The sequence below is a fragment of the Pholis gunnellus genome (assembly GCF_910591455.1).
Source record: "Pholis gunnellus genome assembly, chromosome: 8".
Taxonomy (NCBI): domain Eukaryota; kingdom Metazoa; phylum Chordata; class Actinopteri; order Perciformes; family Pholidae; genus Pholis; species Pholis gunnellus.
Genome location: NC_136534.1, coordinates 19,715,457 through 19,739,470, shown reverse-complemented (window position 1 = coordinate 19,739,470; position 24,014 = coordinate 19,715,457). Strand labels below are relative to the sequence as shown.

The 24,014-nt window shown below is 42.3% G+C and overlaps 1 protein-coding gene across 4 annotated transcripts; it reads left to right on the top strand.

The window, feature by feature from the left end:
* Positions 1-6,533: 6,533 nt before the first annotated feature.
* Positions 6,534-23,741, top strand: LOC306700340 (polycomb protein SCMH1). Of its 4 annotated transcripts, none has more exons than XM_079165337.1 (17): positions 6,534-6,595; positions 7,203-7,339; positions 9,130-9,198; positions 9,505-9,582; positions 9,836-9,906; positions 10,067-10,301; positions 10,739-10,827; positions 11,114-11,360; positions 15,384-15,625; positions 16,595-16,786; positions 17,170-17,296; positions 17,577-17,777; positions 18,000-18,170; positions 19,097-19,219; positions 21,120-21,251; positions 22,389-22,522; positions 22,740-23,741. In XM_079165337.1, exons 3-17 carry the CDS (start codon positions 9,174-9,176, stop codon positions 22,857-22,859), a joined length of 2,187 nt encoding a protein of 728 aa, XP_079021463.1. In that variant the 5' UTR covers positions 6,534-6,595; positions 7,203-7,339; positions 9,130-9,173; the 3' UTR covers positions 22,860-23,741. The 4 variants fall into 4 exon arrangements, with proteins under 4 accessions (XP_079021463.1, XP_079021462.1, XP_079021461.1 ...); XM_079165336.1 differs by having other exon boundaries at positions 16,592-16,786; XM_079165335.1 differs by having other exon boundaries at positions 15,381-15,625.
* Positions 23,742-24,014: the final 273 nt, after the last annotated feature.

The following is a 24,014-nucleotide window of genomic DNA, read 5'->3' as shown; positions in this document are numbered from 1 at the left end:
CACACCAAACCACATGCAGCGTGCATACATAACCATAACGCACAAAAGTAAAAATGCATTTAAGAACTCGCACACGCACACAAATGCACGCCACTGGCTGTGCATCGATCATAATCTGTCTTTCAGGAGTTCTGTCACGTTTATTCATTTATTTATTGGCTTATTTATTTATTTGTCTATTCATTATTCGTTGGGCTGACTTTCTTTTTATTTGCCAGCTCGGTTCCGAGGGGAGAGCGGGAGAACATTCATCTTCTGATGAGAGCAGTCATTAATTCAGAACAGGCCCATCCCTCGTTCTCTCCCTTTGTCAGTCTGTCTCTTTCTCTCTGTCCATCAGACGGGCGCTCTCGCTGTCTGTCTCTGCCCATCAGCCCAACTTTTCTGCCTCTCTGAGAAGAGAGAGTCTTTTTGTCTGAATCTCCGCTGATTAAACCTCCGATCTGTCCTCTCCCGCTCTATCACCTATACTATGTCTAAATGCAGGCAAACTCATTTAATTCAGACATCTGAAAGGGAATTAAACAGGGATTTAATTTCAGAGAGTTATCTTCTTATCTTATCTGCTACAAAGACTCTGACCAGGTATACGTCACTGTTTTTTAAAAGCTCCGTTTGTCCCGTCCGCACCAAAATGTGAAGCCAGTTGCATTTAGAAAGTTCCGCCAGCTTTAACTCTTTTTCTAGCGCTGTGTTGGTCTGAACATAGCTTTACTGTGGACATACTCTAACGCGTATTCTTTCGCTCCGTCTCTGTCTCTCCTCCCTCCTATCTTTCCCCGTCTGATCCGTCTACCCCCCGTGTTCCCAAGCCTGTTAATCAGCAGATTGTTAATGAAGGCCTGAGTTCAAAGACACAGAGAGAGGGGGAGAGGAGGCACAGAGTGGTAAGATAGGGAGGAGTTCTGGACCAACTGTCTGTTTGTCAAAACATGTCCACCCGGCCGTCTGTCTCTTTGCCTGTCTTCTCCTCTGATGTGAGTCCCTCAATGAGCCCTCCGCGAGGACCACAACACAGCATTTGCTCTTTGGGTTTCCCTTTCATGTTCCATTAAATGTGAACGAGAAGGAGACAGAGAGACAGCCAGAGAGGGGGGAGAGAGAGATTAATTACACGTTTCAATAATGGAGATTAATTAGTATTATTTAAACATTGACAGTATCAACTAGACGTCAGGCATTTTGCGAGACACACACTAGAGTACTCACTTTAATGGGTAAATTCATGTCTCTCCGTGGCAGCCTAAAAGTCGTCTCTTCACATCCTTTCCCTCCTTCCACTGCTCCTTCAATACTGTACATCAACTCCGCTGGCATCCGAAATTGTTGTTTTCATGCATATCATTTCATGTTTATTCCTACCTATATTAAGCTTCGCAAGCTTGAAATAATCTTCCTGACATTTATCGTTGCTGCTTTTCCAGTACATAGACAAACCACAGCTTTTATGAAAGACAGCAGCACAGAGAAAACTCCCAAAGTGGAAATGGTCAAGTTCGAAGCACCAGCGAAGTCAAACCCTCCCCCCTCCCCTCTGCTGCTGGATGCCAACACAAAAGTGGCAATAGAAAAACTGAAAAATCAAGCATTTTGGCTGTAAAGATGTCACACAGCCCCTGAAAACATGCCAGCACTATCCAGCCTTGGCCCCAATTTGAGAGGGTGACAGGAAACCGTGAGGGGAGAGGGGAAGGATGGCAGAGAGTTACTGTAGAGAGGAGAGCGTGAGCTCTCAAACCACATCCCGACACCACAGGCCGACCTCACCCTTTTTAACAGTGCCATATTTCCCCAAAATGTATCAGGCGTAGCACGTGATAGCCAAATGGCAGTGAAATCTCTGATAAATCCAGGGAGTAGTTATTCTCTTGAGGGAAGGGCTGTCTGCTAGAATCATTTACAAGGGAGTGACGAGAAGATCTGTAACTGTTCAAATAACGAGAATAAGTAAAAATAACTCAAGCGATTTGGCACTCATGGCCTTCAGATGAATCTGAGGGGTTAAAAGATGATTAACTGGACAGGAAAAAAAAAAGAAAAAAGACATGTATTTTTGGTACATGGCATGATGGCCAGTTTTAGAATTTGGTCTTTGTTGTTGTGAGATAAAAAATTTACAAAATTTGAGGAGCTAAAATCGCTCTTTGGTTGAATTGCTCTGTTTAATCTGTAATGTGTGTTCTTAAGTAGTCATTTGATTATTTTAAGGGGTCACAAAAGCAAGCAACAATGAGCATCAATACAATTTCTCTGCTTTTAAATTATGTAAATGAAGACTGACCAGCAGCAGGTATAGATAACACACATACAATAATTGTTGGGTCACTGTAAATAATATTAAGAGTATGGTCTGGACCTGCTCTATATGAAAATTGCCCCGACTTAACTTCTGTTATTATTTGGCGCTATATGAATACACAATGTTCACACAATGTGTTCCCCGCGTTTGAGATGATCCAGTCTGGAAATCTCTCCATCGACCTTTTACATTTTCTTTTATATTTGCTCATCCATGGGAGGTAGTTTTGTTTTTTTGTTTTTTTTCCTGCAAAGACCAGCTTCACATTCCTGACTTTACAAGCCCCGACACTTGGGAGCTGTCCGGTATTGACCTGAGGTCTTTTACTATTGACCAGCTCCAACACTGAAGAGCAGCGTGAAGCTTCACTCCATCTGTGCAGAGATACGCTACGTTGATGTGAGGGTTCGAGATGTATTCAGAAGTAACAAGATCTCTGGTTAAAACGCTCACAAGACGGAGATGAGGGAAGTGAAGAAAAACCGAACAGCGGGCATCCGCCTCATACTCGGCTCTACAGGGTGCATTTGTGTGTGCGCGCATGTGTGTATGTTGTGGGTATTTGTGTATCCTTTCTCCAGCAGGACCCCCAGATCAAAACCGCAACCCACTCTCCCTCCCCATGCCTCTCTCGTCCTCTCTCTCTTGCTCCGTCTCTCCTCCCCCTCTCTCATTAAAAACTGCAGGCCCTGGCTTCTAATTAAATCCCACTTGAAAAGTCTTAAAGTCAGCCTCAGATTGATTCAATTTGCATTTCTGAACAGAGAACATTGCCTAAAAGGATTAATAAATTGGACGGAAAAAAATTCCTTCTTTCTGCACCGCGCCGTCAGAGCTTGTAAGACAACATCCAAAGAGAAATATCCCCCCTCAACAAATGTCTATCCAACATATGCTCTTGCTCTCTCTCTCTTGCACGTCCCTCCCAGGATGCCAGCAGAGCTGGGAAGTGTGTATCGGGACTCTTTGTGTGTGTGTGTGTGTGTGTGTGTGTGTGTGTGTGTGTGTGTGTGTGTGTGTGTGTGTGTGTGTGTGTGTGTGTGTGTGTGTGTGTGTGTGTGTGTGTGTGTGTGTGTGTGTGTGTGTGTCCTCGTCTGTGGGACAAGCACAGAGTCCTCTGAGGCACAGTCGGGAGTGAACACACGCAATCTGACTCTCACTGTGTGTGCATGTGCATGTTTGTGTGTGAGTGTCTACTTGTGTGTGTGTGTGTCTGGGTATTTGTGTATGTGTGAGAGGGGCGACTTTGTTGGAGCGTGCCAGAGTGCTGAAAGTGACAAGAAGGCACAGTGGGAAAAGATCCTTGCTCCACTGTCTGTATGTGCAGAAACAGACCACGGCAGTGGAGCCGTGCCATTGGCTAGTAGACACCTACAGCAACATGTTTGGGGAAAAAAAACAAAAAAACGCATCGCCAGCTAAGAGAGCCAGATTCAAGTAGTGAGATAAAATGAAAAGAGAGAGGAAGACATTTCAAATAGACCAAAAACCGATTGCGCTGCCAAGAGAGAAGAGCAAACACTAATATGAGAATTTACATTTGCGTTGACACAAAAGGTCTGTCTGAAAATTGTACTTTACAGGCTCTGTGTGTTTTTGTATTATATTCAACTGTGGAACCCTGCTAACAAGATAAGAGGAAGATTACCTCTGAAATTTCTTCTGATTACAGCTATCAAATGCATTTGCATTTGCAATTCAAACCTTACAATTCGCTTATCTTTCTTGTGCCGTTCCTTATGTTTATGGTGGGGTTTTTTTGGGGGGAGGGGGGTGAAGCTCATTTTGGTAAATATTGTAAAAAAATAAAATGACCCAAGGATTTTCATTCATGACACTTTCTTTCATGAAAAACATTTTGCAATAGTTTTTTGTGTATACAATGTGTTGAACCTTGAGAACATGTGATTTATACTGAGCGGACTGTTGGATGTGACACATTGTCACTGTTGTTATATGCCAGTCAAACGGGCTTGTATAATGGCTGATGGACTTTCATAGACTGCTGGCAGCTCAGTGGTTAAAGCCTTATTAAAAAAAACAACTAGAACCACATTGAGTTCCTTACAGACAGACAGGCACACAACATACAGTGGCTTCATTGCGTAGCACTGAGTTTAACTATAATTATAGTAACAGAGAACACAATACGAATAGTCCTCAAATACATCTAACACAGAACTGTATGAAAAGGAAACGAAACCAAAGAATTTAAAATAATACAAGAAAATATTCCTTGAAAAGAAATAAAATCATAATCATCATTAGGGTTTAAAGAGGAAAGTGAGCGGCAAAAATAGCAAGTCCTGTGCTCAGAGAAAAGCACAAAATAATCATGATGAAATGAGTAGGGTGAGGAAAGTGGCAGAATTATCTGGCGCTGCTTTGTATAAAACAACACTGACCCCTAGTGATATTAGTTAGGACCAACCAGAAAGTGATTTACATAATTCCTGTGTGTATGAAAGTGTGAACCTTATGTCTCTGCATGAGGACGAAGGATACTTAATATTTCTATATGAGTGTGTTCCTGTACAGTAGTGGCTTGTGTTTCTTTTTTTGTCTGGGTTTTTTTTTGTGTGTGTGTGTTTATTCCTCCACATATGTACAATCATTACAACATTAGATTTAAGTACAGAGTCTTTGCACTGTGCGTGTCCATGAGGTGTGTGTGTGTGTGTTTGTGTGTGTTTTAATAACGGTGCCTGGTGGACTGGGGCTTCCTTTGACGCGATGAAGGCTGACAGGCGTGAAACAGGTCCAATCAGGCGCGTGGGCACTGCCAATTAACCCTTTTCACCGTGTGAAACCAAACATAATTGCCTTGGGTGCAGGGGGCCACTGGGCCATGGCCTGCCCAGCGTAGGCTGAAATGGGCATTAGCAGTGCTGCCAGGTGACCATTACACACAATTGAACTGCTGGGTGTTTCTCCAAATCACATAGTTACAGTTGCTACTCAGATGTAATTGGCATGGCATTACCAAATGGCCCCATTTCTAATTTTCACACCTACACAATTCATCAGGAATATCTTTACAGATATTGTACTGTGCCCGGTTTATTACACTACTGCAGGCATACTGTATTTCAGTGATATTTTGCTCTGATTTCACTCTGGGAGCGTGGATTGCATTACGTTTTAGATATTAAATTCCTCTATTTGTAGTACATTTTGACGCTGCCATGATTCTGTTCAGAATGTTATAATAATCTTAACTGGAACAAATAGTGGTTAATAAGTAAAGCTTTGTGTGCACTGATAATCAAAATGTATTAATGTTATGCTCAAGGCAAATACCCCACATTCTTAGTCAAACACCCACAACTAGAGCACTGTTTAAATGAAACTAGAGCAGTACTCTGTACAGCAGTAATGCTGAAATAATAATGTTTACTAAAATTCCACTCTTATTTGTCTTATTTGAATATTCGTCTCATAAATTAATGATCATGGTTATCAACATTGTGTGATAAAATTACTGCTTATTATTAATGAGAGATATTTCAAACTAAAGCGCTGCATAAGAACTGAAAAACTCAATTCCTTCAGCGTTCTTAAAAGCAATGCAGAGGTCTCAGCGATGCTTGTTGGAGTCCTGGAAATAGTTTGTTGGGGATATTATATTCACTGTAATGTACAGTACAATGTACGCAATGGCATTTAAATACATACATTTAATTTATAAGCAGGATCTATGCTGTAATATGCACACTCAGTTGCCAGTTTATTCGGTACACCTGGCTAAAACTATTGCAGAATAACACAACAGTCCTGCAATGAATCCCACCTTGATGGTTGTTATAATATTAAGTTTTTCAATAGGTGCTGATTCAACTTTAGTTTTGGACACTGCACGTTGACGCCTCTGAGCAAGGTGTGCCTAATCAATTGGCAAATGACTATGTATTATAACTAAAGCCTGCTCATAAAGTAGCCTAGTTAAAAGCTATTGCACACATTGCTCTGTATATTAAAATGAATACAATGTGTAATTGCATGTCATGTTTTGGTATTGCAGTGAAAAAGATACCAGATATTTTTTTTACCTGGGGGGCTTAAACTAGAAATAAACATGTTACATTTCATATTGCTTTTTAAAAATTGTTTTAAATCTTTTGTCCGCCACGGGTCGTTGTTTTGCCCTTTCTCCATCCTCCAACCTCCAGCCTGTCTGACTGACTGCCCAACAAAAAAAAAATGTTGCCAAAACCCCCCTCCTCATCTTGTAGAGAAAAAAAAATGGCGGACAAGCGCTAAATCCACACCAGAAACAAACACACGTTGCAAAGCAAGGTAAACACCCTCGGATACACCGAGCAACGTCGCGTTTTCAGCCTCTGCTTCAGCGTTGAGCCCAGATTACCACCGGCTGGCCCCATATATGCTGGTGGGCTCCCGCTCTGCTAATGCTAATATTTATAATCAGGTCAGCGGGCTACCTAGCATGCTAAGTTAGCATCCCGGGCAGTGGGCATGTCTCTGTGTAGCCGCGCGTAGCATAGCATGCTGGATGTGGTGTCTGCACTTGCCGCATGCATGTCTGATTTCCCCACTTACTTTTGTGTCATACTTCGAGAGGCTACCGTTAATGTGGCGTTAACTTATGAATAACATAAGTAGCGCTGCCGTCACGTAAACTGGCATGTAACCCGCATGCATATCTACTAGAGGAGAGGGCGGTGGGGGGTCTCCCATGTGTTGGCTTTGTGTTTTTTGGATGGAGCTCAACACATTTCTGCAACGCGAGACGCGATATTTAGTCTATAATTGGAAACAGCGTCCCGTGTAGAAGACAGCGAAGTGGTACTAGCTGTGCTTTGAGATGTAAACACAAGCAACAGGCAGAAGGGGTACATGCTGATCTCTCTTCTAAAGCCAGTCCTCCTGTCACTTTTCCCAGACGGAAATAAAGCAGGGACCGGGCCGCTTTAATTTGGACGCCACCTCCCCCTCGGCGGAGGAAAAAAGGCGCACTTCCATTGAAGAGGAAATCATCCGGGGAGGAGAAACGCTGCTCAACGGTTATGAAGTTTTAAGGTAGGATGCTGTTCATATAAACATAACAAACGTCAACTAAGTGACCTCGTGGGTCCTCTGACATTGCTGTTTTACTTGTTTTTATTTGTAAACTAACACTTAATTTATAACTGCTCTCACAATAATTCAAATATTTGGCAGATGGTCAACAAGTGTGTCAATACTCACTGCCCTGTATTTCATAAACTCTAACTGAAATCTACCTGTTGGATTATTTGTATTTATATTATGTCTGATAAATGCTGTGTTGGACTGTGGGACGGCAGAAACAAGCCCCTTGTTTGTATCCATCTGACCTGTTGACCTGCACATTGTGTTTGGTTGGTAACGCTGGTGAGCTCAGGGTTTGGGTCACAGAGCCTTAACTCGTAATCACTGATTGATGACTAGGCATTTTGTAAACATTCTTACTAGTTTATTGCATGGGAGTGTTTAATTGATGTTTTGAGAATAACATTAATAGCATTGGAGCTGTGTGATACTGACAACGTTTTGCACTATACTGAGAGGTGTTTCTAATATTGTGTCCCCTCTGATGTGATCAATTGTTGCCTGCACACAGTTATCACAGCAAGGAGCTCTAAGTGACTCCTTAAAGTGCGAAAAAAAGCAAATTAAATCCGTATGTTGTACATTGTGGGCATGATCTTGGGTCTCTTTTGTTGAACTGGCCTCTGGTTGCCTCCCGTGATGATGATGATGCTACAAAGATAACAAGAGCAGCTATCTGGTTTCTCTTTCAAATGCAGTACAGTTAACATGTTGTAGCCCCACCTTAGGTCTGAGTACTCCTGAGGTGTCATTGGTGTGATCAGTTGTTTGAGTTCACTCTTACACACTTTATTAGTGAGTTGTTAACCCCTTAACTTTTACTTAAGTTAAGGGGTTACTTCCCATTTTTTTTAACTTTAAGAAAAAGATTTATAAAAACACAAACAAGAGACAAACTACACACAGGCTTTATTGGGTTTACATACACGACATACGAAAAAAATATATAAAGGTTGCTTCAGTAACATATAATAGTCCATCCACGTCCAGACGTGTCGTATCTCCAGTGCAGTGAACACAGATGTTCGAGTAGTAGGTTTTTGAATTTAGTTGATTTGCTTACTGATGCAATCAATAAAGGGACCCAAAAATCTTCACACATTTACAGGATGACTCAGATGCAGATTACCCAGTCCTTGACAGATATAAAAAGAAACCATATCATTGAGCAACACAGAGGCGAGGTAGATTTCCATCATCTCAAAATAACCTTTTTCACTATAACCATATAAAACATTAAAACCTCAAATATCAAAAAACCCCAAATCCACACTGTCTGACATATCATATATCATGTTTTTTTGCTTGTTCCAGCTCTTTGTACAAACTATATTAAATCTAACCTGAGTAGAGAGATGCACCGATGGATTGATCCGATTTTAAATTTTAAGCCTCATACGGCAACTTTTTCTTAAATATCTCTTATATTTCCTCAAATTATTTTGGTTTAGAGAACCAATAGAGGAACCATAAGAGTAATAATCTCAAATATAATCTTTAATACTGAGTGAAATATTCAAACCTTACACTCAATGTGTTCTATGGCTCCATTAAATGGAACAATTCTAGATGTGTGCAAAATATTAAACACATTTCCCCCAAAAGTCAGTCCGACATATGACCACACAACGGTTTGTTTTCAATCGTAACGGCAACAACAAGCGATCCACCACGTTCATCTCTTCATTTCCCACAGCTGTAACGGAGCTCTTTCTGTGTTGTTTTTCTCTCGTCTTCAGAGTGGAGGCCACTTGTGTGTCGTGAGCTTGGTCAGTATTGGAGCATGAGGAAACCTGTGCCACAGAAAGGTAAAATTCTACTTTGCCATTCGCAATATGAAAGCAGTATTCTCCCCCCCCCCCCAAATAACTATAACAAACAAGTATTCATAGTAGCTTTCAGGCAACGCTAGACGCATGGCACATTTTAGTTTGAGTTCATTCCAATTCCCCTTTTGTTCTTACTGTGCAGGCAGCTCCATACATTCTCTTGTAATAGTCCTGTAATCCCAGGCCATGTTTGGAGCAGTGAGTGTGGCAGCTATTGCAAGGTACTGACTGATGTGAAAATCACCCGTAGTTGAGAGCTTATTCTATCTTTCTTGGCTCCTCTAGCTATAGAGTGGAAAGATGGCAGAAGGATCAAGCAAGCCCGGAGTGGACGGCCCTCCCGGGTGCTCTCACAGTACCAAGGTAAATAACCCACAGCAGCCAGTGATATATGAAGTCGGTCTGGGGCCGATTCTAAAAGGAGAAAGTGCCCAAGGATTTACCTCGGCGTTGTTTCATTAATCACAGAGACGATATTTGCCGGAGTGTTGGTAATAGATTTCAAGCTCCGTGTGTCTTTGTTGCTCTGTGTTGGGGCTCAGAAAACATTGTAAAATGCAACTCAAAATGCATAAAAACACATACATTTCCTGTTGCTCCTTGTATTCCTCTGCAGGGCTTTTCAGTTGGGAGAAATACCTGAAAGAGACGGGTGCCGTTGCAGCGCCCTCTGCATGTTTCAGACAGGTGAGCAAGCTTAAAAGGTCCACTCTTATCCGTCTTCATCAAAGCTATTTGTAAGCATCTCTCCTGTGATTAATTGATGACACCAAATTATTTATTTCTCCACCGCCGGCTTTCACGCTTGCCGCTCTCCAGCTAACGCTTGTCTGTCGTCACCATCTAGAGCCTCACGCCTCCACTTAACGAGTTCAAGGCGGGCATGAAGCTGGAAGCGCTGGACCCGCGAAACACCACGTCCACCTGCATCGCCACAGTGGTGGGCCTGACGGGCTCGCGGCTGCGGCTGCGCTTGGACGGGTCGGACAACAAGAACGACTTCTGGCGCCTCGTGGACTCCTCAGAGATCCAGCCGATAGGCAACTGTGAGAAGAACGGAGGCATGCTGCAGCCCCCACTTGGTAAGGACGCACACTGACACATTAACTTTTTGTCTTTTCCTGTTTTAGGGGATTTCATTCTGGCCCACAAGGTGTCAGTGACTAACAGCACAAATGTCAAATGTGTCATGTTAATGCCTATAAATAACTCCCTAACACAGAATAGAAAGCCTCCCAGCCCGGACATTTCTGTATTGAATAACCATGGGAAAAGACACAATAGCATCTGTTTGTCTGCCCATGGGTATTCGACTGTTTATCTTTTCTTCATTTATTCATCTACAAATGATGTACTTGATTAATCGTTGATGTCAATGAAATGTCATAATATAGTGAAAACTCGTCGGAATTTCTCAGGGCCAAGGTGACGTGTTCAGATGTCTTGTTTTTGTAGTTTCCCCATGATTTGTCTGCGTGCAGCTGTTTGTAATTAGGACAACAATTGTCGTCTTCTTCAGGTTTCCGTCTCAATGCGTCCTCTTGGCCCATGTTCCTTCTGAAAACGCTAAATGGAGCTGAGATGGCGCCCTCTCGCATCTTTCACAAGGTACCTGTACAAGGCTCACAAGCTCAACACACTCTGAAAAACTACTTTTTGTCCCATATCAGGGAGAAAACAAGCAGGTTTCTTTATTAGTCATAGTTACTCATTCATACCAGAGTTCACTGGGATCGATAAGTCACTGCCATCATTTCTGGTAGAATAGAAAAAAAAATAATAAAATCACCAGTATTTTATTGGTTTTACTGTACTTTCCTGGTACACATGAATACACGGACACACATGCCCACTTCATACCTGACCCCCTGTTCTTTCTCTCCATGTTCCCCAGCAGGAGCCTCCCGCCCCGGAGCAGAACTCCTTCCAGTTAGGCATGAAGCTGGAGGCGGTGGACCGCAAAAATCCCCACTTCATCTGCCCGGCCACAGTGGGTGCACTGCGTGGCGTCGAGGTGCTGGTCACCTTTGATGGTTGGCGGGGAGCCTTTGACTACTACTGCCGCTATGACTCGCGTGACGTCTTCCCTGTTGGCTGGTGCGCCCTCACTGGAGACAACCTTCAGCCGCCCGGCACCAAAGGTATGGACCGTAACAGTAGGCGTCATGTGTCGTTTTTTTTTCTGCTAGAATATATTCACCTCCGCTGTATTGTTGAGGAGGCAGACACACCAGAGACATTGTTTCAAAGTCTCAACATGTGAAACCAAATCTGTCCGCATGGCCAGATAGCAACTGAAGTAGGGGAGTAGTTTAGATAAACTGACCCTTTGAAGACTCATACACTCATGGTCCACCCACTCGGGCGTTTTCACTTATTTGCCTTGTTGGACTTCTTTTCAAGACAGTGGAATAGTGTACAAAATGTGCTTGATTGACTTCTGTCTCTCTCTAATTACAACGTACACTTCTATTAGAGCTGTAACGAGACAGAGAAATGGTACATACTTCGGTTTCTGGGTCACGGTTTGGTATCATTCAAGAGTTGCTCATCGGCCATAATTCTTACTTTAACAGTGAAGGCACTCAAACTCTGGCATATTGTCAACAATAAAGAAATAAATAACTCATACATGTCAGTGAACAACCCAAGATTTTAAAATAAGATGTATCACTGTATGGGAAGTGGACACAGAGATTACATTATATCACTTTGTTATATTTAGTATTTTTTACCCAAATTGTAATAATTAGAGTTGCATTAAAACAGCCATGACTAATTCTCAATGAAACTGTATTTTTCATCATGTTGGTTTGTATTACTCCGTGAAGATGCTGCTTTTATTTTGTCCACCCTCTGTATTTTCACATTCATATTTTGATAAAATCCAGTGCATAACGAGCACTTTTATGGTGTGTTTTTTTGGGGACCAGCTGGAGTTTTCTGCTTTGCTTTTAAATTCAAGCACTCTTCTCCACAATAATGAGGATATTTCTCTACTGTTAGTTATCTACTGCAGTTGTTCTATTACGTTTCACTGTATTTGTGGGTTTGGTTGGTGCAACGCGGTCTACAGTGTGATGTACATATTACATCATCCGCCCGAAGGCATCATTAGTCGATCAAGTCATCAAACATGCATTTGCTATTTTTAATTCCAGATGGTGATGTGATCTCTCTCAGGATAACCTTTCAACTGTGTTTGCAAAATAGGCTTCCAACATCCAGAAACATCCAGCTCAGTTCTTGTAAAACGTTAAAGTAGGAATGGTTCTGTTGGTGTGCGACACAATCGGACGGTGAACAGAACCACACGATCCGTTGCTTTGTTTTTCCATTTAGCGAACAAGGAGTTTTCTTGTCACCAGGCAGTTTTTTTCTCAAAGCTGGAGCATTTCAGAAGTTGTAGCCATGTTTGCTGTCTCAACATGGAAAAACAGAGGAAGCTATTTGTTATACAGGAAACATAAATGGAAGAAGTGGATACAAAGGTTAACGGCCATAAGGTCAGCTGCACTCCTCTGTCAGAATCCGTTAGAAGCAGTGGAAAAGGAAGGCGGGATGTGGGGAGGCACTACATGCCTTTGTAGCTCTGCTAGTGTTTCATGAAGGCCTGGCACTCCACCAGTTGGCAGAGTTGGGCCTTGACGTGGTTGAGTCGAGCCTGGGTGCCCCTCCACAGGCCTCCCATTGGCACCCTGGCTAACGGGGTCCGATTAGACAATCTCTGGGAGAATTGAGTCAAGAGAAGGGATAGAAACGACGGAGATAAGACAGACGTATGCTGCTCGAGGTGGATTGTTTACATTGCCAGCAGATGGTGGGAGGAAAAAGAGAGAAAGGAGGAGCAACGCAGAGGAAGAGTGGGAGAGGAGGACAGGGCAGGAGGAGAGGGTGAATCCGAGGACAGCTGTGCAGGCAACCACACACTTTTTGGCGTTTCGTTTGGGCGCGAGAGGTGAGTAAAGATGAACGACAACGACAGAAATGCAGTCGGGGTGATGGATTAAAAGCTTGTGAGAAGTTATCTTCCTGTAATGTGAAACTGGCAGTGGTGGCTTTGTGAACTCGGTGAACTCGGTGCACTGAAGGGAGAGGGGGAAGAAAAGAAAAAAACCCCAGGGTTTGCTCATTACGCTGTTTGTTTGGCTTTACTTACAAGCACTGCCATTGATCAGCGAGCATGTAACCTCAAGCTCTTTAAACCTTTTAAACATATTATCTCGGATTTGTCCAATCTGTAAAGGATCAATCAGGTGTCTTGTTGTGTTTTTTTTTTTCTTCGCTTCACATTGGCTCCCCTATGAAAAGTCGCAGTAGCCTGCAGACTGAGCTTTGCATTGATTGGTGCGCCCGTGTTTGATAAACACAGCCCCACGGGCCGAGACCTGTGTTAATGAATGTGGCTGCTCCTCTCGTAAATCTGTCTATGTTGATCCAGGATAAATACGTGTGTGTGTGTGTGTGTGTGTGTGTGTGTGTGTGTGTGTGTGTGTGTGTGTGTGGGGACTTGCAGGTGCATGTGAGGCTTGATATCCTGGATATACTGTGGTTCTTTCTTCAGCGTGGTTGTTTTTTCACACACACATTCTTGAGTTTTTGCCAGCTGTGTTGGCTTCCATGAAGTACATGGCTTACTTGGTTATTTTCTTTATGTATTTAATATAGTTCCGGCTCTAAGGGATTTTGACATGTGCATGTTCCCTCAGTGGTTCATGTGATTTCTGAAATGTTTCCCGTCATCAAAGGAAGGGTGTGCATTCATGGGGTGGGAGTTTGATAGTTACATTTTAAGAGCGTCTCACAGCTGTCAGCGGCTTATTTCTTTATTAGGGCTTGTTCCTCAGGCTTATAAGGAGTTCACACATTTCTTCTTTTTATTCTAGCCAGCAGGGAGTTCGAGGTAGACTAAAAGACAATCATCTCTGATTACTTGTGTTCGTTCCTTCTAAACGACTCTGTTTTTCCCTTCTCCTCTTGACCCGATATCTTTCAGTTCAGTCTTTTTCTCTGCTTCATCTTCATCGTTTGTTGGTTGAAATGAATCCCAGTTTATGCTGGTAATGCCTGTTTGTCTGACTTCACAATACAATACTGGACTGATTAACCAGATACCCACCATAGAGATACATACAGTGTGCTGCTACTTGTAGTGTTATCTGGCCATGCAGATGGTTAAGCTTTATTTGCTCAGGCTTTTAGAAATCACTCTCTTGTGCTTTGAGTAACACAAACTAAATTCCATCCTCCTCATTTGTTTTTTGACAAACTTCTCAAAATCTGAGCAATAAACTCTTATTTGTAATGCATGAGTAGATACCATTAGAGCTTAATGGGAAATACGTTTGTTTGTAATGTGGATGGACCATCACTAATACTGCGAGAGAAAACACAATGATTACTATTAAGCAGTGCATTGATGTCTTACAGCAAGTCAGTGTATCATGATTAATTGTAGCATCTATTATTTCCCTTCATCTGAATACCTTAAAGAGAAATCATGTTGCAGAGAAAGAGGCTGAGTTCTGTGACCTTATTTTTAAATGCAGAAATGCCGACTAAACCCTTTTTGAGTTCACTGGCACGTTAAAAAAACACCGAATGAGCAGTCTTCTAAAGCAAACCCGGTGCATGCTACCTTCTTGGTGTAACCCCTCGCCCTCTCTTCTTCTCTCCGACTGTGAAGCACTCTTCACAGTCGGAGAGGTGTAGTGTGCTGTCATCTGTAACTGAGGAAGGAAGTTCAAGTGCGGGAAAAATGTTTTCGCTGCTGAGAATGTTTGACCTTCTCTGCTGGGAGAAACTCCAGCTCAGGTGTTTATGAGCGGTCCGGATTTAGTTCTGCATTGAACATAACTGAACTTTTGAAAAGTTTGATGCGACCGATTGTGGAAATGAAGTGGTGCCAAACTTGTTGTTCAGCATTTGAGGAAGGTGTTTATGAGTAATGCTGATATCTGATGAGCCACATGCAAAGAAAGCATTGGGAACTCATTCTCAGTCTGTTTAAACATTATTACATTTCTATGTTCTCTGTGATTTATATGGGGAGCCTGGAGCTGTAATTTTGAACTTCTTCTTTTCCACTCTAATGCCACAGCATTTTACTTAACTCCCTTTTTTTTTTTTTTTTGCGTACCTGTCCTTCTTTGCCCATGCAGTAGTGCTGCCTAAGAGCCTTGGGGCGTTGACAGACGGGAGTGTGGAGAGCCCAGCCATGCACCCCACGCCCACCGTGGGCAGACCTCCAGGTCAGAGAGGACGGAAGCCAGGCCGCAGGAAAACCAAGGTGACGGGGCTCTGGAATCAGAAGGGCTCAGCGTTGGGACCACAGAGCATCCAGCCGGGCAAAGCCCTGGAGCCCATCAAGATCCCTAAGAAACGAGGGCCCAAGCCTGGCAGCAAGGTAGGCATGAAGTGGTTTAGGGATACCATCAGGGACGCGCCATTGCCTTTAATTGCAGGATCAGTTCACCAAGTTACGAAACACATACTTTAATAACGTCTCGCCATGCAGATCGTTTGGGTTATATTTTCCCAGGTTTTGCCATATCTGTGACCAAAATGTTAACTTTCATGAACTCAAACACTGTGAAAAAGGATGCATTTTAAAGACGAAAAGATAGACAACGCCATGGTAGTGACCTGTCAATCACAAGGTAGCCACGCACTAAATCGTACACTTTATTATTGTATATTTTACTTTAAATGGGACCATAATTTACGAAACCAACCATGTTGAAGTTGAACCATAGAGTGGTGTTTACAAGCAAGTGAGAAGAAGGGTCACTTTCTCATAGACTTCCATACAATCAGACTTCTTTTTTCAGCCAGACGAGTCGTCCTCTGCTGGTTATTAGAAATAATGCAAGTTGAAGGCACTTCTGCGTTTGCTTCACTTTTCATAACCGGACGTTGCTGCCTGGTTAAAGCTGGACTATTGATTCAGTTCTAAAGAGACTATGTCCTTCCACAGTTAGCTCTGTGCATTATCCAGAATTCTATTTTTTTTAATTTAGGACTTTTTCCCTTTTTCAATGCTGTGAGCACCACAGACAGAATTCCATTTCATTGTATTTGGGTGTCGGACTCAAAACCAAACTACTGTTTATACATGGCACATTATACATTAATAATGTTAGAGGTTAAATAAAATGAGTTGCGGGAACCACGACCAACTGGCAGGAGGAGTGCTTTTTCTGTGACACTCTTCTCTTTGCTCACCTCTTATGAGCCTTGGTTGCATGTACACATTTTTGACCTTGTGTCCCGTCTTGATTTCTACCATTGTAGAGTGTCGCAGCATGACGAGTTGCGCCACTTGACGAGTTACGCCACTTGACTCTTTGTCTCCTTCGCTCTTGATTTGCAGCAGTTGGGTTGGGCGAAGCGAGCTGGCTGGCTGGAAGACGCCATGGCGGGTCCAGGGCGGCCAGTGACGGGTCCAGGGCGAACCAGGGGCAGACTGCCTGCCAACTGGGCACAGAGCATAGCTGTGCAGCAGGCCCAGACTCCGGCAGAACCTATCAAGATCCCAAAGAAAAGAGGGCCCAAGCCTGGTAGCAAGGTATCCTTCCAGTACATACACACTAACACAGGTATCGCTGATCCACAGATTATCACATCATAGCATTTGGCTGCATAAGGAGGGAACTTATTGGGTGTATTTTATAGAACACATAATAAATAACTTAATTTCAATAGTCAGCTCTATGCGTTGTCCAGTGCTCACCTTCTTCACTTAAACAAGTTGTTCCGTCCTGTTAAAAAATGATGAGCTTGTTATATTCGTTTTGTTTACTGATGTTGCACCATGTTGCATTTACAGGGAGGCACTTTGTTTTAAGAATACAAATCTAAAAGAGCAGTATAAGAGTGGACTGATGGTAAAAAGAAAAGAAAACAACAGAAAAGGATGTAAAATGTCTGAATGCGTGTGTTTCTATCCAGAGAAAACCCCGCGTGGTACCTAATCCAGTCCCCACGTCTCCTACCAGCAGCACCCCAGAGCCCGACACCAGCACCGTGCCTATGGACAACGCCACCATCCCCAATTCTGCACTACAGGCCCCCACAGGTACACAGACAACAGACCTGGACATAGTGCACATTATGATTGATGGGTTCACCTGTCTGGGATGTTCAGTTCATCTGTCACGCTGTCAGACACGCTGTCACCGCCTTGTCTGTCGCGTTGGCAACGGAATCTGACAAATGATGATTTTATACATGCAAGCAATATTTTAAAATAGACATAATGGTCCCTTGTATTTGATTACAATAACTATTTCACCATCTTAATAAGTCACGCAGCCTTCAGTATTGACTTCTCTGCTTGTTGCCTTCCCCCTTCCTAGTTTGTGTGTATCTAAATAAGTACGGCAAGGTGGGACCCCATTTGGACCAGCGGCGTGTCCAGAAGCTCCCGGACCACTTTGGGCCTGGCCGGGCCTCCTCAGTGCTTCAGCAGTGTGTTCAGGCTTGTGTGGACTCCGCCCACAACCAGGCCACCGTCTTCTCCTGCCTCAAGTCTGGGCAAGGAGGCGAAGTCATATCAGGTGCGGATTAAACCGTCTTCATAAATACAGAAATATGACTCTCCTGTCTCTGTTGAAAGTCCTCATGAAGCTGTTGCTTTGTTTGTTTTTGTATAAAGCTCACTCCTCTCACATCCGCCAACACGTTTCTTTTGCTCGTGTTTTCCACGTAAAACAAAAGACTGTGCACTATATCGAACAGAATTTGATCCTCTGTCCTCTGCCCCTCTTTTCCTTGTCTAGCCTTCTTTGACAAGCAGCAGCACACCCTGACCCTGCCAACAGTCAGCAGTGTCACCTACGTCCTCCGCTTCCTGGAAAAACTCTGCCACAACCTTCACTGCGATCCTCTTTTTGGCAGCCAGCCTATAGCCAGAGGAGGCCTGCACTACGACACTCACACATACACTACAGGTCGGTGCTCCTGTGCTCCTGCTGTGACTCCACATGCACAGCTACATAGTGGAAATGTTTGGTGAATGCAAATGACATATTTGATTTACAGACAGAGATTTTTCTCCTTATTCATAGACACAAATCTAATAGCCGGGGTGTCGGTTTTAATGCATTTTATATAATGCTTGACACCAAAAGTAGATTTTCTGCACCAGAAGTGGTCTTTTTTAGTTCTTTAGAAGATACAAACTCCCTGCAGCATAAGACAATCTTGTCTGCCTTACTCATGTGGAGATGTTGGCAGTAACCTTCTGAAAAACAAATCTTGTAAATCCTCAAGGGAGCCCCATGAGCCTCCCCTGAGTATCTGCACAGTATGTTTTACACTGCCGTACAAAAGGCAAATAACTAGTGCCATGCCGACAGTTTAGATTTCTTGGGAAGATAAATCCGACATGAAATATCTTTTTTTGTTGGCTTCCAGTTATACAGCCAGACAAAAGTGTACTGACAACAAGGTGCTTTATTGGAGTGGAGTAAAAAAAAAGTCGCATGAAATACGCTGTTCAATGCCGTGATGACTGTTTGTGGTGAATGTTGTAGATTATCTCATCATTCATCACATCCATCTTGTGGAGTTTACAGTGTGTATTTTTGCTGATGTGTTTTAGTTTCCTAAAGTCAGTCACTTATTAAGGTCAAACGTGATACATGACAAAGCATTCTCTGACGGGAACCAAATTCCCGGTATGGTTCCATTATGTCCGGTAGTATTTAAAATACAAAAGTATGTATTTTTTTTTAGCCATTCAGCCTCTTTGACCAAAAGAAGAATGTAAACAAATAACATACAGTCAGGTCCACTTATATGCAGCTTTCTCACCTCTAACTGTAACATCTGGCTGCTTCCTTCATATGTGCTGGGGTTTTTTTTTTTTTTTCAGAGAGAAGAGGTTTTGGAGACAGCTTAACGACGGGCCCAGGCCTCGGCACCAAGCGGTTGCTCCAGGATTACAAAAGTGCACTTCCTCAGAAACTGTCCAAAATCCCCCGGCACTCCACTGATGGTATGTTACTTTGAGGATTGTTGTGTTTTTTTTCTTTAGAATGAAACCCTGGGCCTCATTCCTGTACACCCTAGAGTACAAAAAGATGTTCTGCTTGTTCATATGCAGAGCTAGGGAAACATGTGTACTATGTACATTGGTAGTATTATTCATCAGACAACAGTCATATCTGGACAAAGAGCATTGTCAGTTCCCCATAGCTGGATTTGTCTGATAGGTTTGTTCTCCTATAATAGTCCATTACATTATCACTTTTAATGAATGCCTTTAATTACACTATTAGAACAGTAATAAATTATGCCTCCTTTATATTGGAGCATAAGCTGTCGATGCATTAGCTGCAGGGGGACTTTGCTGCTGCTTGCTAGTAAATTTCAGTTTTATTTAAATGCTTGTATTTTCTTTGTTCTTTATTTGTGGGTTTAAAAAAAAAAGGATTTCACTGATTAAACAAGCCGTCCACTCATGTGTATAGTATTTGTTTATATAATCAGTCTCTCAACTCTAATGCTGCACCACGTTTTATGTAGGACATTTAATGCTGGTAATCGACTGCTCTGGAGTTGTCCAGTAAAGTCGCATATAATCATATAAAAGAGGTAGTAAAACAGAAGAAGCTCTTGGCTCAGGAGTGAGTCACATTAAGTTGTGGGGCAGGAGGTTAATCATTAAGTCATCTTTCAATTTCCTTAGATTTTAATTAAGTTAATGTAATATTTGAAGAGATTTATGTTAAAGGGTAAAATCCCCCTAAAAAGGGCCTTCCACTTTAACAGAAGGCCATAACGCACACTCAAAGCACTATAACACTCTCTGAGGGTTACGAGCATATCGCTGTGAAACATTTTATTAAGTCACATTGTGTCCACACATTATGTAATAACTAGATAAAATGTAATACATTTTATCTCCATTCTGAAATGTAATTTCCTGCATTTTGTAATGGATTATTGCGTATTGCAGTGGTTCTTACAAATGATGGGAGTTAATTACCATTCGTTCTTATGTTTTGGGCCAACGAGGACGAATCAGTCTGCTCATCGTCTCACTAATGGCTGACAAACAGTCACAGGGCTTGACATTAACTTTTTCAGGCACTTGTCCTTCAGCTGAGATGTTTCACTGGACCGATAGCCAAACTTACTTGTCCGAAATAAAAAGTGTAGGCCTTTTTAAAATGTAAATACAACACTTAAATTCACGCCATGCTGACGGATAATGGATCCCAGAGGCGGCATGTAGATTAACAGTAAAGGTCCTAGGACACTGCTTTTGGGCCGCACCGTAGTCAATGATTGCTGTTTTTCCGACATGTGACGTTATCTATTTCCTTCCAGTAATATATGATTGAAACTAGCTCAGTACTGTTCCAAGAGAGAACAACCACTTTCTTAAGACGGCTGAGTAAAAGACTGGTCAATAGTGTCTGAGTGTGGCCCTAAGGAATGACGACAGATATATTTCCACTATCAGCGTTTCATTTCAAACTTAGACGTGAGCTGTGTCTGTACTGTGGTTAGCTCTGAAGCCAGATTGTACATTTTCCACCCTCAGAAAGCTGTTTGTTTAATCGTTACAACATTTCTCTAAAAGTTTGCTCAGGAAAGGTAGATTTGAGATGAGGCGGTACTTATTAAGAGAGAAGTTTAAGTTAGTTTTAATGTGTAGTTTTACAGTTGGGGTCTTTAAAAGGGTTTGGGGAAATGCCAGCACAGCGTATTATAAGTAGTCTTGAAAAGGTCAGCTGGAATAGGGCCAAAATAGCAGGTATGGAGAAATAGGTGCGTCCTCATCCCACCACTGCTTTATTGTGTTTAAGTTCTTTCTATGTGTCATGGTGAAACAGTCAATGTGTTTATTTTCTCTCATTGGTGAGTCTTCTGTGTGATTCGTCCCGCAGGTGAGTCCCTCGTGGAGAACAGTGTTGTCGCATCAGAGCACTTAAAGAAGAGCCCTCTCTCTCCCAACTCTACGGTACAAACTCCCGGCCTGAGGTCTCCCTCCAAGCTGCTGCATCACAACAACTCCACAGGTAGGAACAGACACACTGCAACAGGAAACGTTGTCGCTGTCTTCGTTTTCACGACATTTCAGTGAAGCGTTGGTAATGCTCCTAAAGTGTGACCTCGCACAGTGGCTGGATTCTCGCGATGTAGCAAGAATCATGCGAGAATCCATCTCGTCATGCTCCCGAGTAAAGTGTTTTGTCAGGACCAATCGGCGTCCTGTGAGGAGCTTTTGGGCAGCTATGGGTGTTGTTCAGGTGTGTGTGACAACACAGAGAGATGGCCGGTCATTCAAACAACAACAGCGGCCACTAAAGATGTTAGCGTGGATGCTGCAGTTTTATTCATTAAGCAGAGCAAAGAACAGCACTGAAGGCTTTTCTTGATGGCAAGAGTTTGATTGACAGCTTGTTCATCCAATCACCTGCCAAGAATCTTTTGAAAATGTTTGCCCTTTTTCCAAACGGTTTCCAATGATGGCTTCTCAGCCGATTCTGTGTAACAAAGCATCTGTTGTGTCAGGTCACCTAAATGGACGATCGGACCAAAAACAGCCCTGTGTTTATAATAAACGATGCAACGGGCTGGGAAGAAGAGTTTGAAGGCTTGTCAGACACCAAAAATAGAAAAATAGTAATCTTTCATTATGAAGATTGCGTGGTAAACTGAGCATTCACGTTGCAAAATAATCAACCAGCAATGTGCGCTTGCTCGTATTGCATTGGCCCACAATCCGGATGACGACCCTGCATTTTATTTTTTGCTGGAGCACAATGGCACCTCTGCTGCGTCACCGGTAAGGCCCCATTTAAATGAATGATGGGCACGAACACCTTAAAATCAGAAGAGTCATATTGACTCAACTGTAAGGAGGCTTGACTGATAATGATACATTTGAACATTCGTGTCACTTCGTATAGTAGGTGAATAATAGATAGTGACATTCTGTCTTTACAAGATGAATAACACTTATAGATTTAAAGCTTTCAAACGGCTTGACGGATGGAATAACTTAGGGTGTGTATTTGACAGGTTTAAGTTAAATTGTAGTACTTTTCTTAATGGTGTTTGGGCATTGCGAGCTAAAGTGTATTAAAGTGTTTGGTGAGTTAATGCATTAATGACTGTCTTCATGGATTTGTTTGCCCTTTTTGCACTTTCAGGCTCAGGCAGTTTCCGGGAAAGCCCGAGACAGAGTGGTCAGGACCCCAACCTGTGGACAGTGGAGGATGTCATGCAGTATATCAGATATATCGACCCAGTGCTGGCACCACACGCAGACCTGTTCAGAAAACATGTGTGTATTCTCTCATAAAGGAGGAGATGCTTAAAGTGATACAAATGTTGCGTTAGAAAATATAAACTTAAGTATCTATAATGTATAGTATAAATACACGTTTTAGACCACACTAGACATTGATTTTTGTTCCGTACATTTGCACAACTTAACTTGGTGGACAGCTTTATTAAAAAAAAATGTTATTAAAATTTTTCCCTCCCTCTCTCTGCTGCAGGAGATTGACGGCAAAGCGCTCCTGTTGCTGCGTAGCGACATGATGATGAAATACATGGGCTTGAAGCTCGGCCCCGCCCTCAAACTCACCTTCCACATCGACAAGCTCAAGCGGGCTTGAGGAGGTCAGCAGTAGCCTTCCAAAGGACTGAACTCCAACCCCATCTTCCTGTTCTAGGATCAGTATATCACACACTACATATTGTACATGTACTGACCATTTACATGTAGCAATTTCCATCAGACCGCCATATCTGGTATTACATACCCTTTGTCCTGACCTCATCCAATGAGGAATGTTTATTTTGTGTAGCACAATCCAGCCCTAAGGCAGCATGGGATACGTAGGATGACCCACTTGTCCTTCATCTGTTTTGCATTTCAGTATAACTTGAAGAGTCATACGTGGCTAATTTAACTGTAAAAGGCTTTTTTTTGGCCTGCTTTTATTATGTTACATTTATTCTGTACATTTCATATTTTCTACTTTATGGATTTATGGACTAGTATTTTTGCCTTTTTCAACGGTTTGTGTGGGATATGCTTACGGATCCCTAAAGCAAAGAGAAGAAAAGACTACATTCATTCCAATACTTGGGATGCCTCTGGTTAACGTCTCAGTTTGAGGCATGGTTTTGCAACTACAACAATATTAATTATGGGAAAGGAAAAAACGCGTTTTATGTAGGGATGCAGCGATACTGATATCGGTCCGATACTGGCTCAAATAGCTGGATCAGGTATCGGTGACAATATGCGGATCTATTATTGGATACCATTATTTTAATAACAATTCTGTACATTTATGTCTTCTGTATTTATTTGTTATTATTTACTTTTACAAAGTTTGGAAGTAATGTTTAAGCCTGATGTTGCCTTACAAAAAAAAAAGAATGATCCCAGTCACTTCCACACATTGAGGCATACAGATTATAAATGATCACTGGTATTGGATCAGTACTTGGTGTCTGCTGATACCCAAAGCCCAGGCTGTAGGTATCGGGACTGAAAAAGTTGGATCGATGCATCCCTAGTTTTATGAAAGAAAAAGAAAACACTTTATTCTGAAAATACTGCCATGAGGAAATCTGTTTCTTTATTCTGATTCTGGATGTTGTTAACATTGCCTTGTCTTGTCTTTGTTATTTGTACTTTTTTAATTTTTATACTATATTATTAGAGTTCCTACATGGAGAGCCCTATCATACTTAACATTGTTCAATAAATATATAATGAGTCAAGTGTTGGTTTATATTTTCTGTGCTATTTGTTCTGC

Excerpts from the sequence above, each read along its gene's own strand:
- LOC306700340 (XM_079165334.1), top strand. The coding sequence starts at position 9,174 with ATGAGGAAACCTGTGCCACAGAAAG. Across the intron at positions 10,828-11,113 it reads CCTCTCGCATCTTTCACAAG|CAGGAGCCTCCCGCCCCGGA; the intron begins GTACCTGTACAA and ends CATGTTCCCCAG. Across the intron at positions 15,626-16,591 it reads GGCCCAAGCCTGGCAGCAAG|CAGTTGGGTTGGGCGAAGCG; the intron begins GTAGGCATGAAG and ends CTTGATTTGCAG.